The following is a 21,582-nucleotide window of genomic DNA, read 5'->3' as shown; positions in this document are numbered from 1 at the left end:
ACATGGGTCTGCGATAAGCACCTAAAATGTTTTGGTGTGGTAGCTCTAATTTGGACCTTAATTTAAGGCTCGATTTGAGGCTTCTGGAATCATTGGAATGATGGAAATACTCAAGTCTATTACCCTGGAACAGCTAAACTGATCGGACTTGCATCAAAGTGCCTGCTATAGCCCTCAGTGGTATGTAGTCTAAAGATAGAATCCATCTTGGGGCCCGAATGTTCAAGGTATTCGGAGCTCCTTTGCCTTCTCGTCATCATCGAACGGAGAGTCAGGGCGATCAGCGGCCAGCACCTCTTTGCCCCGTATTTGTGCCCATACCGTCTTGTAGACTGGCTTCATAAAGAGGGCATCCATCTCTTCGAGAGATATACCTAAAGATGCGTCAGTACACCCGTATTTATTATTGCAAGAGGATAAACCAACCTTTCGTTTCTGGGACAAAGAAAACGGACCAGATACCCATACACACCAAGATGGCGCTGAAAAAGAAGTAGGCTCCATATCCAAGATCAGAAATCATGTAAGGCGTCGATCGAGCTATGATGAATGATCCCAACCAGGTATCGGCCGTGGTGACAGCCACACACAGCATGCGGATGTCGAGCGGGAAGATCTCAGATGCATACGTCCAGGTGATGCCCTGCCAAGTCGCGCAGATGATAACGGCGTTGATGTAGACGCACACAATGGCCAGGTATCCCCAGCCATCACGGTTGATAACCCCGGCGGCGGCGGCGGCTGCCGGGTCAGCCCTCATTACATAGCCTCCGATATACCACATGGGGATGCAGCCAAGCGCGGCGCCCCAGATCAAGCCTTTGCGCCGACCGACCTTTTCAACCACCCAGAAGGTGAAGAGGAACATGCCAAGCGTCTTGGCAATCCCGTAGAAGCCGGTCGAGAACAACTTCAACGACGTGCCTGGAACTCCGAGACTCTCAAAGATTCGGGGAGCGTAGTAAGTGATGATGTTGACACCAGTGAAGCTCTGGAGGAACATGAGGGCCATGCCAATACCCATGCGGTTGCGGACGCCCTTCTGGAACAGCTTCTTGAACTGATCCTTCTTGCTCATCTTGTTAGTACTTCTCTCCTCCACTTGGGCTCTGATCTCGCCCATCTCATGACGGATATACTCGTGCTCAGACGGGAGTCCTCGAATCATGGTGAGCACCTTCTCGGCGGCCTCAAACTGGTCGCCACGTGCAAGCCATCGAGGAGACTCGGGACACCAGGTCATTCCGATGGCGAGTCCCAAGCCCGGAGCCAGCTGCAGAGCAAGAGGGATGATCCACTGAGTCTTGGAGTTGACATCGATGGTGCGATCGGTGGCATAGTTGATCCAGAAGCCAAGCATACCACCTCCCTGTGAGGCAATTTCAAAGATACCAACAAGTCGACCACGAATTGATGGTGGCTATAAATGTCAGATCAGGGACTTTTCAAGAGCAAGAATCAACTTACGGCAGTCTCGGCGATGTAGACAGGCACAGTCAGAGAGGAGGCTCCGATTCCGAGTCCAGCTACGGCTCGGCCACCAACCACCATGCTCATATTACCATTGGCAGCCGTCATCAGCGTACCGCCGAGCAAGAAGACCAAAGCTGCGCCGATGATGGTCCTTTTGCGACCCCATTTCTCAGCAATGGGGAAGGTGAGGAGAGCACCAAAGAAGCAACCGGCTTGAAACGTCGACACAATGTTGCCCTGAAGCGTATCGCGCTCCGTCTTATCGGCCGTGTCGAGCCCAAAGTCTCGGATAAAAGATTCAAGAGCCATTGTGCCTCCAATAACTGCAGTGTCGTATCCCACTTTTTCAAAAGTTCAGCATTCACACATCACAGGGGGTCATGCTGTCATAGACTCACTGGCGAGCGCAGACATGCTGGCCACCAAGGCGATCAGATGGATACGCCAGTTCCGCACTGCAGGCGGATCATTGGTGCCCGACGCATGAGTATTGAAGCCCATTTATTGAGTAGAGAAGAGAGAAGACAGATGGTTTAGACCGTTGTTGAGAAGAGTGTAAGATGCAATACGTGTAGCAATGCTTGTTGTACTCTTCACAGCGGGGGGAGACGGACCCTTTTTCTAGTCATCGACGACATCACAAGGTCTACAAGGTTCAAGCCCACCCATGCAAGTTGAAACGGCCATGATCAACAGCCGTCGTGCCCCGGTCTGGTTCCCCACGGGGAAGTTGGGACTGGACTTGGTGATCCGTGACCTCGAGACAAGGTGGGATGGTGTTGCGCTCTCGGCGTATTACATGTAATCATCAGCGCATTGGTGGATCTGCCAAGAATAAGGGTTGGGATCAGCGGCTTTGCGAGGCGGCAACGAGACGGCTACGTATTATATCGCGCCTTTTGCAAAGTTTGGTGGCCATTTTATCGGCCAGAGGAGCCCAAGTCAGCCGTCGACTTAATAGCTCATACAATACCGTCACGATAAAAATACATAATACAAACCTCGAATGAGTATTCCTTACGCCAAGTCAGATGTTGGTCGCGAGAGGGTCATGACTCGTCAGGCTGGGATCAGGGTACACGGCGGGGATATCCAAACTTCGGTGTAGACGACCCCGAAGAGACAAAGATCTACGCGCGCCGGCCATTAAACGTGGATAATGGATGCCGAGGCAAAATTGAGTCAGAATTAAGCAGCGGCAGTTAATTCGCTTGTTACGCAGCTAAACTAGATACAACAGCGTTGTGCCACCATCAACGATTCGATCGTCGCTCGGTAGACAGAAATACCCTCCGAGTTACCCCCCCTCAGTTTCACTTGGGCCGGAAACGTTCGATCACAAAGGCTGGCACATACGGAAAAGGGACCCAAAATACGACCCTGTCTCCTCTATTCCGACGAGGGATTTTTAATCCACGCATGTTACCGTCGCATGGCAGGAATATAGTGGACACTTTGGACCCCAGACTGCACCATCGTCAGACTCTTGGCATTGGATTTCGTTACCTAACCGCCCGGATCCCGGTTCTTTTGCGTATTGTCTCGCCGAAAACCAACCTCTTGACTGGCTCGCTCACTTCGAGGGCACGTAGACCCTACGCAGACATCTCGGCATCTTGATATTGTCAAGGCTGTGAGATCGGGAATGTTCGGACGCGAGCACAGGGATGCGAGACTACGACGACACAGATCTGGTCCATTTGCGAGGCTATGATTGTCATCGTCCGGTCCCTACAGGCATGCTTAGACGTCGTTAGTTCGTGATACTATCTAGAATTAAGCTTAATTTCCCCGGACTCTCTACTCCACAGACAGGTATCATCGGTCAAACTCTCTTGGTATGCTAGGAAGATAGCTGTTTCATAGAAGGGTATCTCAAATCTATCTTCTCTGGCCATCAGAAACATCAAGTTGAATCAACATAGCCGAAACTCGGAAGACATCCCCAAGATGGACGATAGGCAACGAGAAAATACACTGCTTCACCCAATCCAACATCTCGAAGCCCATGTACCATGACCCGAATCTGTCTAGATGGTTCATTCTCATCGTGGCTGTGCAACATGTCGTCTCAGTAAACTCTCAAGATCCTTGCTATTAGCGGGGAATCCGGGGATAGCTTCGGCGGATCGGCGTTTCGGACGAGAATACCCCGCACTTTGTCGTTGCTTTGACTCTGTCCTCGTGCATCGTCTGCTTCTTCTTATCCGGGTCTCATCTCGGTAGTACATCTCCGCTCCCACATCCCAACATCTCACAGCTGTTCACCATGACGACATATCACATCAAGCCAGTCGATAATCGAGTTCAGGGTCGTCTGGCCCTCGTAACGGGCGCAAGGTATTACCCCTCCCTCTCCATGTAGTCATGTGTGTAGGGCCCTTCCCCAGCTAACATCCACGCATTGGAGGCATCGGCTCCGCATGTGCTAGGGCCCTGGCTGCCGAGGGCTGCGACGTAGCTTTGCACTATTCTTCGAGTCAAGTAAGTGTCTTGGCTCAGCCGATATCCCTGGTTCGAGACCCGGGCTGACAAGGCACCCCCAACGTGCAGGAGAAGGCCCAGACTCTGGCCTCTGAGCTTCAGGCTTCATTTCCAGAGCAGCGATTCTTCTGTGTTGCTGCAGACCTCTCTAACCGTGATGCCACGAGGGCACTTGTTCCCAATGTGTTGAGCCATGGTGAAGTGGCTGGAAGGCACTCCGCAGTGTCCATTCTTGTTGCCAACGCTGGCGTCGGAAAACGTATCCGCGATATCCAGAATATCGAGGAGGACAACTGGGACGAAGTCATGGAGGTGAATGCCCGGAGTCAGTTTGTGGTCACCAAGGCATGTCTCCCAGGCATGCGCTCCCAAAGCTGGGGCCGCGTCATCCTCGTTGGAAGCATTGCTAGTCGAGGAGGTGGTATTAATGGATGCCACTATGCAGCTACCAAGGGAGCTCTCAGGTGAGTTTTTCCCATGTCTAAGCAGAATATGGCTAACGTTCAACAGCTCTATGGGCCTGAACCTTGCTACGGTGCTTGCGCCAGAGGGAGTGACTGTCAATATCGTAAGGCACTTCCATGCCCTCAACCCTGATAGTCTGCTAAGCCTTCAATTACAGGTTCTTCCCGCCTTGATTGGATCCACAGGCATGATACCAACTCCCAAGTCACAGTACGGATTCCTCCATCAAGAAACAGAATTTTACTGACTTTGGGTGAAGGGCATGGGAGAAGAACGCTGATCTTGAGGCGCTGAGAGAGGAAGATCCAGGACTGGCCATCGCAGCCAGCATCCCCGTACACCGCCTGGGAGTTCCAGAAGAGGTCGCAAACGTTGTGACAATGTAAGGCTTCTAGTCAACCCCTAAACTCCACTGCTGACATGAAACAAGGATGGCAAAGACGGGATATATGACGGGACAGGAGATTTTGCTGGCTGGAGGACTGAGATAGGCATCAGGCGTCAAGCCACTGAAGGGACACCTGCCAACTTAATTCCGTCAATACTCTATGCATATCATACCTGCCATTACTTTTATAAAGGCATCTATGGTGCTTTGCTTTACCACATCGTGTGAACAAACTGTGAAGCCCGACACGCCCCTGCTCCTCTGGTCCTCAGCTTAGATCAGATCTAACATGGCAAATCAATCAATCTCAATCCTGCGAAAAGACGGGGCCTACTCGAACTGTCCAGCATGCCCTGTTACTATATTGGAAAATGTCTGAACCTTTGAACAAAGCCCAAACTGCCCTGTTAGAGGCTGAGGACCTGACTCCTTCGGAGAAAAACGAGCACCACAGACGTTAGCACGGGCAAGTCTCTCACAACCTGCAGCCCAACAAAACATGAGCTTTTGTCCTAGTAGACCATGAATTCTGCAGAAGTGTTTGGTCAAGGCGTGCTTCAAACTGCTAAAAATACTCTGACATGCGCAGTAAGATGAGGCTTGACCCGAGTCTCAAAGACAGCGACATAGAATCCTCTATCCCGAATCTGAGGTTCTTATTACGTCCCAAGGGTCTCTCAGGTCCATAGCCTCCCACGAGAGGCTTCGGGATTTACTGCTGCCGAGCAAACCCATGTGCCCAACGTCATTCCCCGCGCATCTCATTTGCCGGCTTGGCTCTCGATCCAGCCGCGCTGAAATGCCGGCTCCTTCCAAAGCAGCCATTTAGCGGCTTTGTGCTCACTGGCTTGGGGCTGCAGGGCTAAATTCACCTCACTCCGCCGTTTTCATGGCGCCCTAGCTCAGGTCTAGACCAGCCCTATTTGGCACCAGCAGCGCGGAATGGATTGCGCCTCGACAAAAGGTGGAGGCTTGTGACCTAAAACGCACACAAGTCCCTAGAAACATGTCTCTTTCTGTGCTAGATATTCCCGTAGGGGGCGGCTTTTTCCGTTAATGTGCTCGACCCTGGGCTCGGAGGCACCCTGCTTGGCCAATGGCGATGGCCCAGGGATAAGCGGCTTGAGATGGCTTCACTCCGTCTCTCAGCTAGGCTATCGATATTTTCCCCATGCGGTGTCGACATGTCAGCTGCATATCGCTGAAAAAAACATAAGTTTAAGCTTACAATAGCCTGTCAAGTTTTAAAATGTGCGACTTCTCCCCTGTTAATACCACCCAGACAGCCTTTGCTCAACATCCGCCCTACCACTGTCAACCACCCCGGAATGATGCGTGTCGTGGCATTTTTGGCGTGGCTAGCATGGATAGTTCCTGTCCATGCAACCGCGCCAAATGTCGGTTGGCGAGCCACTATCATCGCGAGCCAGATCCTCGCCATTCCCGAATTCCTCAACCAGCACGAGAGGGTCCTCGACGTCCGCGTTCCCATCACCTTCCATCGTGTAGCATCAAAGGCAGATTCATTCACGTTAGACCTCTCTACATCTCCATATTACCCGGCAAATGAGACCAGCTATAATCGCACATCGGTGTACAGCGAAGTTGTTCAAGCCACGAACGCAACCCCAGAGGTTGAACACACATTTCGATTCAGCATCTCTACAACCGGCTGGGAGGACTTGCTCATTCTGGTCAACGTCGACGATGGGAGTGATGGTCGGTATTCAGTCGAGACGGGCGGAGCTATCCTCTTCTACAACCGAGAACAAGAATGGTGGTCAGGACGCAATATCTCGGAACACGCTTATCACATCAACAACGAGATCGTGGGGGAGAGAAAGGCCATCGTCCCGATGGGCATCGACAACGTTACGGTGGCTGAGACAAAGCCTACACCGGGAGTTTATGTCCCAGTCGACCACATGGAGCCGAAAGAAAAGAACGAGACGGCTCCCTCCATGCCTTCAACTACGCCATCTCCAGTAGTAATCCCGTCGACGGTGCCTCCAAACCCTGTTCTCAGTACCAACCCAGGAGTCAGCTATACCCCTACACCAGAGAAGCCTTCCGTACCTGTCCAAGAGTCAATCCATCAGTCGCAGTCATTCCCACCCTCGAAATGTTCACCTGTTACCGAGACAATACATCACACGGTCACCGTGTACGCGGAGCATTCTCCATCCTTCTCCTGTTTATGTGACTCAAAACATGACAAGAAATCTATCGATACCCGAGACGACATCGTGCCCGCATACGTCAAGGCCAAATTCACCTTCACGGACCGTTGGGGCCGGACAATGCCACTGCGCCACCTGGTAATCATAGCATATGCGGATCTCTTCGAGCAACCCGAAGGATACAGAGTTGGACCTTGGTCCTCGATAGCCTTTACAGATGTGAACGGAGAGGCGACTTTTACCTTCAGCATTGGAAAAAACCACAAGATCGTTGCCAATACTCTCTACGTGATCCTCCGGGGCGAGCATTACACCATCGGAACCCGGCGAGATGAAACGGAGGACTTTGTACAGAGCGAGATACGCAAGAGTCTGGCAAAACAACAGTGGACTGTCCTATCAGGCGAAACCATCGAAGTCACAGTCAACTTTGAGGACACTGAGTACAATCGGGCCCTCTGGGTAGCTGATGCCTACGAATACCTCTCATCCTACGTTAAGGAAGAGATCGCCAACAGGGACGGTGAACTGACACAAGTCCAAATTTGGTATCCAGCTCCTTCTTCCGGTGCCTTCTTTTCAGATGCTACAGCTGATCCGGTATATATCAGCATTCCCGACAGCCAGTCCGAGGTCCCAGCAACTATGGGACATGAGTATGGACACTTTATCCATTACTTGGCACGAATGAGAGCAAAACTCTTTGCTGGAGGGGTGCACAACTTTTGTAATCTTAATGACCTAACGACGACATCAATCTCGGAGGGCTATGCCAGCGCACTCGGTCTCATGGCCTTGTACGACACACCCCTCGTCGACGGCAAATACTTTCAGTACGCCTATCGATGGCATGATGGTCTAGGAAACGTTGTGATAGTGGGTCCCGATCTCGAAAACTACTCTTGCGACAAGAGAAAGATGAGTTATGATGAGGGACGTATAGCAGCGACCCTCATCGATCTTGTCGACCCTCGAATAGACGAGTACCCAGCAGAGGATAGCGACATTGGACACATTGCACCTGATTTCAATCCAGAGCTGCACAACTTCCGTCTCACCCCTCGCCTCGTTTTCTGGCGTGCGATGGCTACGAATCCCCATAGCATTGCTCAGTATTGGTATGTTAGACTTCAACACCTCGAGCGCCCTAACTGATGTTTTCTAGGTATGACCTGCAATGGACACTTACAGAAGAAAAGAGGAAGCAGGTTTGGTCTGTCTTTGAATACAACTGGGCCGACTTTCCTGTCAACGGGGAAACAACGGTTTGGACATAGATTGTGTTTGATGTGTGCACATAAAGGAGCGTTGTTTTGAAGTTTACAGCAGAATATTCCCGGGCCATCTTGATAGAGCAATACTTGGTTATGTCGCTACTTTTGTATTTCCATCTAAAGGATCATGTTATGCCAACAAGAGTCACTTGACCGACAGTCTTCTCATACAAATTACTTTGCAACTGAGGCTAAGAATGCTTCAAGGCTCCATACTATGGTTGGTGGCAGCTAGTACACAATGTAGTCGTATCTGACATTTATTTAATTCATTAGATGAGATTTAACTTCTTAATGTTAATCCCAAAATTATTCCCACTTGGCCTTGTACTTCTGGACAAACTCCTTCCATGTGGTGGGCTTGTCGTCCAACAGGTCAGCGCTCTCCTTGAGGTCCGCCTTGTTGTAGTAGCCGGGGTCCTCCAGCAACAGCATGTTCTCCAACATCTCCTGGGCGACGTGAGGGGAGAGGAAGGACTTGAAGGCGTCTGAGGGAATCTGGTCAAAGGTGGCGGGCTTGCCAATGACCTCGGAGAACTCGGAGATGATGCGATTGGGAGTGTAGTAGTTGGTGGCAGCGTAGATTCGCTTGTTGAGGGTGTCAGGGAAGTGCTTGATAGCAGCCTTGACAAACTTGCCTAGAATTTGTTAGATGGACTTCTTTACTCTTCGTGCCATGTTCAACTCACCATTGTCGTCGCCAGAATTGAACAGAGGCACCTGGGCCTTGTCGCCCGAGACCGGGAGAGACCAGGCGTAGCCACCCTCTTCATTCTTGCGGATCATAGTAAACAGGTTCGACATAAAGAATCCAGGGAGAACGAAAGTGGCCGGGATGTTAATCTTTCGAATGTACTCCTCAATCTCAGCCTTGCCCTCAAAGTGCTTAATGTGAGTGAGGCGGCCTCCGCTGATCTTGTTGGTGTCGAGAAGAGATGAAAAGATGAGGTGCTTAACACCGGCAGCCTTGCAAGCATCGGCGACAACCTTGCCTTGGGCAATCTCTCCGTTGCCCTTCTCAGTCTCCCAGTAATTTGTCACGAGGAAGACAGTGTGGGCGTCCTTGACGGCGGGGGCAGCTTGCTCCAAAGTGTTCATGTCGGCCTGAACGATGAGTTAGAATTATGGTAAATTGGATGAAATGCAATTGATCACTCACGGCGACAACCTCAACGCCCTTAGAGGCGAGGTCCTTTGCAGCTGGCTTGGAAACATCACGGGTGATGCCACGAATCTTGAACTCCTTGGAGAGAGCGGGGTCGTTGAGAATGGCTCGAACAACAGAACCACCCTGGTTGCCAGTGGCGCCAAAAACAGTGAGAATCTTGGACATGATTGCGGTTGAAAGGATGTGGAATAAATGCGATTGAAGATGCTGAAGCTGGTATTTGATGATGCTAGATAAAACAGCTACTCAAGGAGCCAGCGATCCTTTTTTTATACCTCCATCAGGCTCCATGACACGGTGGTGATGATTGCACCGGCGCCCTCGGTTGGTGCGTAGCGCGCCGTATGCCTACAGGCCTGATTACAGGGCCTTACCAATCTGAACCTTGACTGCGTCTGCCACCATCAACTCACTGTACTTCGGCGCGTCGGGGAATGCCAAGGCCGGGCAAGATTCAGCCTTAACGGGATGGGTCGAATCAGAGGCGGCCGACGCGGGGGGGTAGCGCGAAGCTATTCGGGCGGTGGATGCATGACAAAGCCTGAGTCGATGAGCGAGCATGCAGGGTTGGATCGCTAACCGATTAGTCAGGGCCTCCTCAAACAATGGGTCTTCGGGAGAAGACGAAATGCCGAAATGCCATGTTGACGTATGGATCGTATGGGTTTTGGAATGTGCCTGATGCGAAAGTCGAGGAGGCGATGGACGAAAATGAAGAAACGATGCGACGAAATTGAAGGATGCAGTGACAGCTTGAATGCCTGATGAGGCCGCCATCCCCTCCCTGCATTCATCTCACCAAATCACGTGAATTTTGAAGCTCGCTCACGTGACCTCACCCCAGCTGCGAACCTCAGCATCGCAACTTTTCCACGCGTGGCTTGACGCGCCACGGGTACCTCACAGCGCACTCAACAAAATGGCCAAATCTCCCATCGACGATGAAAACTCGGATGATCATGTCGATAGCGACGAGAGACCGAGCGACCAGGATTTGAGCGAAAATGACTCCGATGATGACAACTCTGATGACAACTCTGATGATGGCAGCTCCGATGACTCGGATGGCGGCGGCCTACTCGACACAATGGCCGCCGAGGGCAGTGAGGACGAGTCCAGCGAGGAGTCCTCTGACGAAGACGAGCTAGATCGAGGCGTTCCAAGCTCGACAAAGGCCCATTTTCCACAATTTTGTCGCCTACCAATCGAACTGCGCCAACGCATCTGGGAACTGTTTTGTCCAGAGCTACGCGCGCGACACCGTGTTCTCGACTTCAGCATCTCATATGGAACTGCCAGGCATCCAGATGCGGCCAGCGCTTTTGTCTGGACTGTGCGTGATGGCATCGCGCTCGATGATCAAACCAGGACCCTCCGAACTGTCCTTGCAGTCCATCACGAATCACGCGCCATGGCCACCAACGCCTTTCCCCATTCTCTCAGTATGGATGCCGGAGCAGGAGACGCAGTTGTCCCTTTCAACCGGGATTCCGATGTCGTCTTGATAAACGGACTTCGCAGCCCAGAAGGCAATCACGTCTTCCACCTCCCAGAGTTTGGCAGTGAAATCAAAAATCTCGCCCTCAGTGGTTGGAGCTCCCTCGATCAGATAGATGGAACAGCCGTCTCCAACTTTTTGGTCAAATTCGACCAGCTAGAGTCATTTTTTGTGTGCCTATCGTTTGCAAATTGTCGGAAATCCAGAATGGCTTGGTGCACTTCCGACCTCATCAATCGCTACCACACTCAAACTTTTGAGCGAGAGGCCGGCTTTGGAGAGAACCTACAGTGGTTGTACTGCTGGCCTGACCTACGCAACCATGCCGATTTCGCCAAGTTCCAGATGCAACGAGATGAGGATTTGGACAACCTGCCAGAACCCTTGGACGGTCTCTTGCTTCGAAAAGGCATCAAGGCATGGCCCATGGTTGTCTTTGAATTTGAGCGTGGCCTGCGACGATTTGAGATGCTACAAACCCTTGGTCTCAACCCCGACGACAGCGATAGTGAGGGCTCAGACGAACAGTCGGAAAACGAAGACGGTGGTGATGAATCCGGGACCGACTTGGATGAGTATGAAAGCGACGGTATCGATGACGACGAGATTGTGGAAACCTACGAAGATTCGGATGAAGGGATTTCCTTGGACGAAGGATCGCCTGGGCCTTCCCGCGTCGATCTGGATGCAGCATCAGATGACGGCTCAGGAGCACACTTCTCCAGCCCAGAACCCGATCCTGAAGAACCTGAAACCGCACCAGCGCCCAGAGGACGCAAGCGACGGGTGGTGTCAGATTCCGATGACGAGTCAGACGACGATGTGCAGCCAGCTAAACGAGCGAGAACTGATCGCATCGATGAATCTGAGGACGATGACGATGAGGAACCTGTGCAGTCCCAAGGGAGGAGCCAGCGTTCAGTTCGAGCTGTCGTATCTGACGATGACGATGACGAAGATGAGGAGGACGGAGGCGCCCCCAAGCAAGAACCAGATGAAAATGCCGACGATAGCGATGCATCGAGCGACGGCGAGGATGAGGAGAATGAAGAAAGCGAAGACGAGTCAGAAGATGAGGACGAGGACGAAGAAGATGCGCCACCGGCACGAATGTCTCTGGCCGAGCGGCTACGTCTGCACCGACAGGAGAACCCCATCGAAGAAGAGAATTCAGAAGGTGAAGACGACAGAAGCAGCCGGACTGCTGGTTTGGATAGCGAGGACGAAGAGGATGAAGATGAAGATGATAGGGAGAGGAACCCCTTCATGTTCGGCATGGCAGATGAGTCGGACGGAGAGGGCGAAGGGGCCTACGACGAGGACGACTATTGACGCGTGTTCCAATTACGTACATTGCCAGACACGACCAAAACTACATAATCATGGCTTGTTCTCTAGACAGATTCTATTTGATCAAGGCCTCTTAATACACCTGGAAACCTCAGACCCGGCGGTAGACCTATAGACACTTTCCACTCGCCAGCAGCGTGACATACTGCTCGATCCTTTTCTGTCTCGTTTCGGGGCGCTTGGCCGTTTCCAGGCGTTGCAGGAAAGAGTACCTTTGGGATCGATTGATGGTCTTGAAGAACTCGCCAGCTGCCTTGTCGTCGTCAAGAGCCGCCTGGAAGTCCTTGGGCACCTCAGCGTTGCTAGATGAAGAGTACGCCCGTTCCCATCTCCCGTCTGCTTGAGCCGCGTCGATCTCGGCCTGGCCAGAAGCGCGCATCTTCCCTGATTCTATGAGAGACGCGACCTTGTTGACGTTGCGCTTCGACCAGAGACTCCCCTTGCGACGCGGTGTGAATCGCTGAATAAAATGCTGCGCGTCGAGGGCCTTTCTCTGACCGTCGATCCACCCGAAACACAAGGCGACGTCGAGTGCTTCATCGTAGGCGATAGAAGAAACCCCAGAATCCTTCTTAGCCAATCTAAGCCAGAGTCCCGAGTTGATATTGTGATTCTCATCAAGCCAACTCTCCCACGCGTTCACGTCGTCAAAGAGTTGGCTTTCCTGGTCAGGCACACGCGTCGCGGGAGTGGTTGCGCGTATCCGAGTTAGCCTTTTCGCGGTGGATCTCGTTTGCCTTGACATGGCTCCGTTTATGCAAGGTTCTTAGGCTGGAGAGATGTAGAAATGGTTCGATTGAGCTGCAGTATGCAAGTGGTGAAGCATGAGGCTGACATCTTGATGGATCTTGACGCTAAATGCAATGCGCTAGGGTGAAACAGAGATCTTTGTGATACAGTGCTTGCATGCTAAGTAATTTCTGCATTAAAACACCGGGATTTAACTGTCCCTGTTAGAAAATCACTGATTCAACATCAATATAGGTTCAAATGCAACGTGTCAGGGAAAACTGGCGACATCTTGGCAAGGTACAGGGTAGCTGCGAGACCTCGGAGAGAACAGCGAAACCCCTCACGTGATGGCAAAAGCAACGCATGCCTGATGAACCGTGAGAGGTGGATAATCTCTGTGGCGGGGGGAGCCAGTGACAAACCCTCGATTACCTACTCTTGCGTTTCCGACATCTTGGGGAGTCCTAGGAAACCATGCCAGTAGCTAAAAGACCATGTCTCCAGTGTAAAGGTGAGGCGGCCTGATGGACGTGAGAGCTGTGGGCTTGCGCTGACGGGCCTCGCAGAGAAGCATGTCAAGTGTACGTATCACCATCTGGATCTTGAGCTTCATCTTGTTTCTTTCAAGACTAACCGAGCATATTAACACTAGGCGACGAAGCAAAGCCAAGATGTAATCGGTGTCAAGCAAAGAATCTCCCCTGCGCCCGTCCTGCCAAAAAGACGGTTTTCCGGAATGCGTCGATGGCACCGTTCAACACGAACCAGACTTGGGTGAGCGGGGAGATTAAAGAGTGTGAGTTTACATAATTTTTTTATTCCACTCACAAGGAAATTTACTCTGACTATCACAGTCTGCGTGAACTCACGGGGGGATCAACTCGATGGTCATCCCGGGTCAGCCTCAACAGCAGGGACGGATGTGATGGAAGCGACATCTGGGCCGAGAGAGCCGGGATTCAATGAGCTACCTTCTCTGAAAAGCAGTCATTCTTTCCCTATGTCTCATTCTAACCGCTCTATCGATTCACAACACCAAGCGGGCGGCTCCCCCAGCTACCAAACACCACCCTCTTGGCAGCCTGGAACCGGACGCTCACCCCCTGACTTGACCAGCGTTTCGAGCGGATATCTCTCAAACCCCGACCACCCTTCACCTTCATATGGTCAGTCTCAGAACAGAAATAACATTAATGCGATTTCACCACACTCCCAGCCATTTCATGCGCCGGGAGAATCAACCACATTCCCGCTCAAGGATCCTCAGGAAGCGTGCCTATTACGATACTTTGTGGAAGAGCTGTCACACTGGGTGCGCTTCCACCATTAAAATTACATGGAAAACTTGGCTAAACGGCACTAGTTCGACCTTTGCGATGAGAGACGGCATTTTCAGTTGGTGGTGCCGATCCGAGCACGCCAACACCCTTTCTTGCTCCACGCGATATTTGCACTCGCAGCTCGGCATTTGACTCGGTTACCGAAATACAGGACAGCACGGGGAATTCTGTATCAAGGTCAACTTCTTCCGAAGCTAACACCTCATGATGCGGTCGAGTACACGCTCAAGTGCATACCAGCACTGCGAGACTTTCACGCCATCCAAGACGACGATCGTCTCGAATGCATCCTAGCGACGGCCGTGATTCTACGGCAGCTAGAGGAAATTGACGACGAAGAGGAAGAAGCGCGGAGCGATAGTCAGGTTGACGAGAACGAGGGTCCGCGCTCGAAAGAGCAGGTAAACTTTCTGGCAATTATCGACGCGGTCCTTAGAAGCCCGCCATCACAGACACTCTTCGGACGACGGTCGTTAATTCAGGCCGCGTACTGGATGGCTGTACGCCAGGAGCTGTATCACTCATTCACCAAACGACACCCACCAAAGATGATTCTAGACCCAGAATATGGTCGAGGGGCGTCCAGGGCGAACAAGATCGTACTACACACGGCCCAAGTGGCCAAGTGGCGCTGGGCTGACGGATCCGAGCAAGAATGGCGTGAGTCGACGATATTTACCTTGAAAAGAGCTTGGTTGACAGATGGTTTAGTGCGGCTTCAGAAACAGGGCGAGGTGCTTGAGGAAGAGGCGCTGCAAGAGTACCAGCCTTATTTCGTGCGTCCAGCTGACAGGTCCAACGGGGAGATATTTCCGACAATCTGGTACGCTTCCGCACTTGAGGTCACAAGCATGCAGCTGTGTATAATTGCCAAGATGGTTCTCATGGCGGAGAACCCTTTCCTCGGGTGAGTTATTCGGCACTGTAGCAAGTGATAGGAGCTGACGTCACAAAGAGGCCACTCGACCTCACGCGCACGATGGAGGGAGATTGAGAACGAGGTGCGCCAGATGATCCTGGACCTGTGCGGCATCAGTCTGTGCCATCCGGCGTGCCCACCGGCGCTCGTCCACGCGGCGTTCGGCATGGAGCTGTACGGCGACTTCTTCACGGACCACTACGAGCGTCGAGCCCTACGGGGCGTCGTGGAGAAGTTTCGAGATGCACGTGCCTGGCCGGTGAAGAAGCTGTCCAACATGTTTCAGTGAGTTTGACAGCTTTACTGAGTCAAACTGTTGCTCTGCTGAAGAAAAAGGCGGGTTGAGACAACCAAGTGCCGTCCGGCCGGCAGACAGACGGGCAGTGGATTACTATTCAGTCTAGGCTAGCGGGAAGACGAGTCCCTTTGGGCTCTTGGCAACATTAAACAGGCCAGAAATGGCATTTCCATTTCCCCATTCTAGACTTGTCAAAAACAAGAGGCCCACGTTGTGCCTGTCGTTCAAGAGCGGGCCGACACCTTTCGGCATATGTGAATCCGGTTGTGATCACTGTTAGAAAAGAACCCAACCTTGCTGCATTGGGGATCTCTTGCTTACATCTCGGCCCTACTTCTCACCTGCCATGCTGCGTCATTTCAAACTGCAGTAGACCCTTGTGTGCCTGACGCGGGCTGGGAGGGACCCGACCCCGGCCCTCAATGCCGATCATCCCCCACAACGCAATCTCCTGACAGCTCACAAAGGGACTCGTCAACTTGTCAGAACCTCTCGTGAACACACCGAGGTTCGGTTCGAGCTGAGAAAGAGGTGGTCAAGGCGAACGGCACCGAGGTTTAGCGGGAAAAAAAAAGAGGTCTGACGGTCGAAACATCTCGCCATTGTGACGAAACAAGAGAGAAACAAGCCCATTGATTCACACCATTGAGAAGAGACAGAATGCAATGTAGCACAGGCCGCGTGCTTACCCGAAGCCATAGTGCAGCTTGGACCGTTTTAAACGCCTCGCTCACTTCAGCCAAAAGCGTCCTTCTATCAGAGACAGGCACAAGGCACAGGGTCAAAGCCGCTGTCAGAGTTTTGCGCCAAAGAGTGATCCAGCGACTTGGGACGCTCGATAGAGATCGGGTAGGCGAGCCACGACGAGACCATGACGACAACATTCTGTTGATCAGCGCTGCGGTCTACCAGTTCGCCGACCGGGTGCTTGGCCCTCATTTGGAAGGCGCATTGACAGAGGGGGAAAAAAAAATAAAAGATCTAGGCCTCCAAGGCCCATCTCGTTTGGCACATTGAGATCGTCTCGGGTGCAAGATATTGTCCTCGTGCTAGTCAACAAGGTCGATAGGATTGGATCCAGGCCTGACGATGTGCCCCCAAAAACGCCTCACAAGCCCCCGGCATCGCTCCCAACAGGTTCCGTCCACGTTGGATGGGCTAGGGCTGAGCAACAAGCAAGCAAAGGCCAAGCCTTCGCTCGGTGCCATTGTCTCGAGAGGACGCCTCGTGGTCTACGGAAGAGGACAAACGTGCTCTCTTTGTCAAGTCACAATCCATTTCACGGCATCCTCGGGCCAGCGGTAGCTCGAGGCGTGTGCGTGTGTGTGTGAATGAACAGTGGGCCAGAGCATCAAATCCATCACCAACAAATTGAAAGAGATCGACCCTTTCAAGTCGTCGTTTATCGCGGCGAGCGTGGGGGAAACGCCGGCTTCAATGCAACCCCAAAGAGATTGGCGACGACCTCTCATATTTTCCTTTCTTCTTTTCAGCGTGACACCGACAGAAGGGATGAGATTAATTGAGCGATCCCCAAGAACCGAAGGAGGGAGGGCGGGACAGCGGGAAAAAAAATAATTCTCCGTTTGCTGGGGATGGTGGACCTTGCCAGTCAAGACCCATGTCCATGTGGAATCTCACTGCCGCAAGCAAGCTTTCACGGCAGCACCAGCACCAGGAACCAACGCTGGACAGAGGCACTTGGTTGGACGTGGTGATCATCGCAGTGGAGCCCATGCCCATCTCAGCCCGCCTCTTGGAGGAAGACGCCTCCTCTGGCTGGCTTGGGTCTGGCCTCGTGCTCTACGCTGTGTAAGGGAGGGTGATGCCACCACCACAGCAAGACTGCAAGGGAGGGTAGCAAACACGCACGAGGAGCAGGCTGGGGCTTGAGTCAACAGCAACCCTCTAGACACATCAAGATCCTGTCTGTCGCGTGGAGAAAAACTGACTTTTGTGCTGTGACAGCTCGAGACACTCTCAACGGGCGTTCGAAGAAGGAGGGGGAAGGAAAAGAAGGCGGTTTCGAAAGCGCCCAAAGGAGAGACAGCTAACAAACTCTGTCGAATTTCTCTCTCTCAACATTGTTCTCGCGTGTTGCGGTAATACAAACTCACTGACCTTTTCTCGCGACGTCCCGTGTCTCGGCCGTATTCACCAAATGGCCTGCATCTGTCGTCCTTCATCACAACGGTCAAGAGCAATCACCTGGCGCCACGAGCAGTCATTATTCGTCATGGAGGCGCCTGAACACAAGGCCAAGGCCCAGCAAAAGAAAACACAACAAGAGAGAGACACAGGAAAATCGCTGCGCCTGTAGAAAGAGTGGCTTGACAGGGTTTGGCTGGGCACACACAATCTCCTCCTCCCCCAAAAGCAAGGGCTCTTTTTTTTCCTGGTCTTCAGGGCAACTGGGGAGGCGCTGATCCCTCACAGCTTGTAAAAGGCACCCGTGGTTGGCCGTGGGCGCCGCTGATCCTTGCCCTGTTGTCTCAGCCACTTTCCCCTGCCGCCCTTGGGCTCTGGGAGAATGAGCAAGAAGCAAACACGGCTCTCCCGAGCTATTGCGACGATCTGCATTTGCGTAGGGGGTGTACTAGACAAAAAAACGGCTTATCCTTGCACAACTGCTTGGCCCTTTCGGTAAGGGGTGGGCTCTGTTGCTGCACGATCCCCGTCTGAGCGTTCGATGCTTGCCAACTTGATGATGGGGAGCTGGGGCCTTCTTCCGATATCTCAATGTGTGGTGGCCCGTCCCCCAAGCAGCTCTCCCGGACTGGCGGGTTGACATATCGGAAGACAAGGGTAAGAGGCCAGGGCTAGAGGCAGCCCTACTTCGCAAGAGGCCAGGATCACCGCGATCGGGAGCCAGATTCACTTGAAGCTAGCGTGCTTCCTCCCGAGCTGGAGGGCAGGGGTTGAGAGTTGTTTGCTCTTCTTCCACTCTCTCTCAGACACTCGTCGTCCAATACATAATAACTCGTCATCTCCGCTTCCCTGTGCTTTTTTGTTGGCGGAGACCACACATTCCTTTCAAAACCACTTTCATTAACTTGTTCCCATTCCCCCTCTTCGATTTACCATCCCGTCCCACGTTTTTACTCTCTCCACATCAAACAACAGGAGAAGCAGCAAGCAGACAGCAACAATGGCCGAGTCGGGAACCCCAAAGCCCGAGCCGCGGCTCGATGCCCTGGGCATCTTCTGGATCGTCTTCGCCCTCGCCTGGACCTTTATACTGGCGGGCGGAATGTACTTTCTCTGGCGCCGTCGCGATATGCCTCTGCTCAGGATCCGAGGCCTCCCTCTGTCGTTTGCTGCCATCATCCTCCTGCACCTATACTGGGGTGCCGTCCAGACGGGCTACGTCTACTTCCCGCTCTGGACACCCGAGGGCGAGTTCTGGATCATGAGCACCTACTTCCCCTTTGGTGTCGCCCTCTTCCACGCCTCCAACAGCCGCTTCCTCCATGTCGCCAAGCAGCAAAAGGAGCTGTTTGCCATGGACGAAAAGTCTCCTTCCAAGACCAACCGATCTCGTCCTGGTTCTCTCATTGCTCGATTCAAATCTCTCGATTATAACAAAAAGATCTACATCACCATCGGCGCAGGCATGGCTGTTCAGGTACGACCTATGTCACATCTCAACGACCTCCAACTGACTCTTCTCAGCTCATCCTCACCGTCACCATGTTTCTTATCTCTCGGAAATTCCACCCCTCGTTCGGTATCCCCGGCACCGAGCTCCATCCCGGCTCGGAAGAGTACCGCAAGTCTCAGATGGGCAAGGGCTGGGAATGGTAGGCCTCAATGTCCCGCCGAGATTGATTCCGACTAACATGTCGATAGGTGGCCCTCGGTCTTTTGGCAGTTCTTCTGGGCATGGATCGTCGCCCCTTACATCCTCTGGCAGGCTCGCGGTGTCCACGATACGCAGGGATGGAGGACGCAGACCATTGCTTGCTGCCTCGCCAGGTCAGTATCCCTTGCGATGACATGTTCCGACTCCACACTGACCGAGACACAGTCTTCACGCTACACCTATGTGGCTCATCGCCTTGTATGTTCCCGCCATGGCTCCCGTCAACAAGTACTGGATTCCTCCTCAATGGTAAGCAACCTCTCCCTACCTACACTTTGTTCGAGAACATGCAAAGCTCACTGCGCCTAGGCTCGCCATCTCCATCATGATGGTCGAGATCTTCACCGTCTTCCTCCCCTGCGTCGAGGTCATCCGACACCAGACTCTGCGACAAGAGACCCTCGACTCCATCGCTCAATGGCAGCTCAACAAGAAGGCTGCTAGCAAGGGTGCCAGGTCTGTCGCCACTGGATCAACAACAGTCGCCGTGTCTGCTTTTACAGCGTGGTCTAAGGACGGCTCCGTCAAGAGCAGCGGCTCTGGCGAGAGTATCTTGACCATGGAGGCCCTTGAGTATGTCCTTGAGCGCAACCCCGAGCCTCTTCAGCAATTCTCAGCCCTTCGCGACTTTTCCGGTGAAAACATTGCCTTCTTGAGAGCCGTCGCCGAGTGGAAGGCGTCACTACCCGCGGCTGTCCGCGACCCCGAGAAGATCAAGGACGCCTCAGTACAAGAACTTGTCCGCGAACGATTCAACAGCGCCCTCCGCATCTACACCAACTTTGTCAGCTCCCGCGACGCCGAGTTCCAGGTCAACCTATCCTCGCAAGACCTAAGAAAACTCGAAGCCGTCTTTGAGAGCTCAGCACGCATTCTCTACGGCGACAAGCGCAACATCGACCCCGCAACTCCCTTCGACTCATTCGCCATGACAACAAAGGTCAAGTCCTCATCAGCATCTTCACACGGCTCCGAGACAGGCATCATGACCGAGTCCATCAACCACGACGTCGAGCATATCGGTGACAAGGCCCTCTACTGGGGTGACATCCCCGAGGGCTTTGACGCAGGCGTATTCGACGATGCCGAGGGAAGCATCAAGTACCTGGTCCTGACCAACACCTGGCCAAAGTTTGTCAAGGATCGACGATGCTCGATCGACTCTAACGATACCCTCGAGGCTGGTAATGGAATCCCCACAGCCCGTTAATTTAAGGGCCTGGGCTATTTTTACGAGTATGGGAGTTTACGGTGAATGTCTTTTGGCGGGGTTTCTTCTGGGAGGGATTTTGATGCTTCAATTATTCTTAATGAAAACGCGACTGAATACCAGTCTTTCTTCCTCTTCACTTTTTGATCCCATGACTCTGTGTCTCAATGTGACGTGATGTGAATCTCCGACGTGACATGATCTTCTGCTACCCCCCTTGGCACGACGGCCCGTTGCCGAAACTACCAAAGCCACAAACGGCTTTTACGGAGCACTTGTTCCTCTTTCAACATGGTACCTCGATGAACCTGACGATCTAGACTCTCCCGTGGCTGACTGAAGGTTTTTTGCAAAATCGTGGCGCTGGGCTCCCTGCTCCCCGGGTCTCACCTGTCGAGGCTCAAATGAGAGGCGCGTGCAGAAAAAACAAAGCAAAGTCCGTGATGCAAACACCCACGCGAGAGCAATCAAGCGGCCTGAGCGAAATTGTCCGTGTTGGGAGAGACTTGCATTGACTGCAAGGGGCCCCTGGGCTCGCATTCTTCACTCTCAATGCCGAGATGCTGCTCTAACCCACTGTTTCCTGCGGCTTCATCTCCACTGAGACCAGGTCATCGGAGCTGAAATGCTCAAGCTAACAAGCATCTGGCGATCCACATGGTCAAGGGCCTCAGAGCTCTCCCGATCTCTGATAACTGACTGCGTGTCACAACAGCCTCCCCACCTCGTGAAGCCATCCTCCCACGCGATACTGTAGCTAGCTCAGCGGCTCTTCCCACTGTCAAAGGGGTCTGGACCTGTTCTGCACGCGAGGAGAAAACGACGCAGTGGCTTGATTCTTCAGCTCTGCCACTTAGCACGTGGAAGCCAAAACGAGAGACCTGCATCATTGCGTTGCAACGCCGTCTCTGTTGATCATGCTTATCACAGTTTCACGATCC

The 21,582-nt window shown here is 52.7% G+C and overlaps 8 protein-coding genes across 8 annotated transcripts; 5 read left to right on the top strand and 3 right to left on the bottom strand.

Annotated features, from left to right (window-relative positions):
- Positions 1-222: 222 nt before the first annotated feature.
- On the bottom strand, positions 223-1,974 carry LRP88_07318 (general substrate transporter; the record flags this gene model as incomplete). The annotated part of the gene is made up of 4 exons (XM_083243848.1): positions 223-374; positions 427-1,420; positions 1,471-1,814; positions 1,872-1,974. The coding sequence occupies 4 exons, from the start codon at positions 1,972-1,974 to the stop codon at positions 223-225; spliced, it is 1,593 nt and encodes a 530-aa protein (XP_083101072.1).
- Positions 1,975-3,742: 1,768 nt separating this feature from the next.
- Positions 3,743-4,913, top strand: LRP88_07317 (SDR family NAD(P)-dependent oxidoreductase; the record flags this gene model as incomplete). Its single annotated transcript, XM_083243847.1, has 4 exons — positions 3,743-3,799; positions 4,027-4,421; positions 4,682-4,804; positions 4,853-4,913. The coding sequence occupies 4 exons, from the start codon at positions 3,743-3,745 to the stop codon at positions 4,911-4,913; spliced, it is 636 nt and encodes a 211-aa protein (XP_083101071.1).
- A 1,225-nt stretch (positions 4,914-6,138) lies between these two features.
- LRP88_07316 (uncharacterized protein) lies at positions 6,139-8,267 on the top strand (the record flags this gene model as incomplete). The annotated part of the gene is made up of 2 exons (XM_083243846.1): positions 6,139-8,108; positions 8,156-8,267. The coding sequence occupies 2 exons, from the start codon at positions 6,139-6,141 to the stop codon at positions 8,265-8,267; spliced, it is 2,082 nt and encodes a 693-aa protein (XP_083101070.1).
- Positions 8,268-8,573: 306 nt separating this feature from the next.
- LRP88_07315 (NmrA/HSCARG family protein) lies at positions 8,574-9,597 on the bottom strand (the record flags this gene model as incomplete). Its single annotated transcript, XM_083243845.1, has 3 exons — positions 8,574-8,902; positions 8,954-9,368; positions 9,424-9,597. 3 exons carry the CDS (start codon positions 9,595-9,597, stop codon positions 8,574-8,576), a joined length of 918 nt encoding a protein of 305 aa, XP_083101069.1.
- A 754-nt stretch (positions 9,598-10,351) lies between these two features.
- Positions 10,352-12,262, top strand: LRP88_07314 (2EXR domain-containing protein; the record flags this gene model as incomplete). The annotated part of the gene is made up of 1 exon (XM_083243844.1): positions 10,352-12,262. The coding sequence occupies one exon, from the start codon at positions 10,352-10,354 to the stop codon at positions 12,260-12,262; it is 1,911 nt and encodes a 636-aa protein (XP_083101068.1).
- A 127-nt stretch (positions 12,263-12,389) lies between these two features.
- Positions 12,390-13,025, bottom strand: LRP88_07313 (uncharacterized protein; the record flags this gene model as incomplete). The annotated part of the gene is made up of 1 exon (XM_083243843.1): positions 12,390-13,025. The coding sequence occupies one exon, from the start codon at positions 13,023-13,025 to the stop codon at positions 12,390-12,392; it is 636 nt and encodes a 211-aa protein (XP_083101067.1).
- A 987-nt stretch (positions 13,026-14,012) lies between these two features.
- LRP88_07312 (uncharacterized protein) lies at positions 14,013-15,346 on the top strand (the record flags this gene model as incomplete). The annotated part of the gene is made up of 4 exons (XM_083243842.1): positions 14,013-14,328; positions 14,530-15,012; positions 15,064-15,259; positions 15,310-15,346. 4 exons carry the CDS (start codon positions 14,013-14,015, stop codon positions 15,344-15,346), a joined length of 1,032 nt encoding a protein of 343 aa, XP_083101066.1.
- A 3,371-nt stretch (positions 15,347-18,717) lies between these two features.
- Positions 18,718-20,641, top strand: LRP88_07311 (uncharacterized protein; the record flags this gene model as incomplete). Its single annotated transcript, XM_083243841.1, has 5 exons — positions 18,718-19,194; positions 19,242-19,369; positions 19,419-19,544; positions 19,597-19,680; positions 19,741-20,641. 5 exons carry the CDS (start codon positions 18,718-18,720, stop codon positions 20,639-20,641), a joined length of 1,716 nt encoding a protein of 571 aa, XP_083101065.1.
- Positions 20,642-21,582: the final 941 nt, after the last annotated feature.

The sequence above is a fragment of the Fusarium phalaenopsidis genome (genome assembly GCF_050370095.1).
Source record: "Fusarium phalaenopsidis strain FUZ10S chromosome Unknown contig_32298, whole genome shotgun sequence".
In the NCBI taxonomy this organism is placed as follows: Eukaryota; Fungi; Ascomycota; class Sordariomycetes; order Hypocreales; family Nectriaceae; genus Fusarium; species Fusarium phalaenopsidis.
This window is presented reverse-complemented; position numbering and strand designations above follow the sequence as displayed.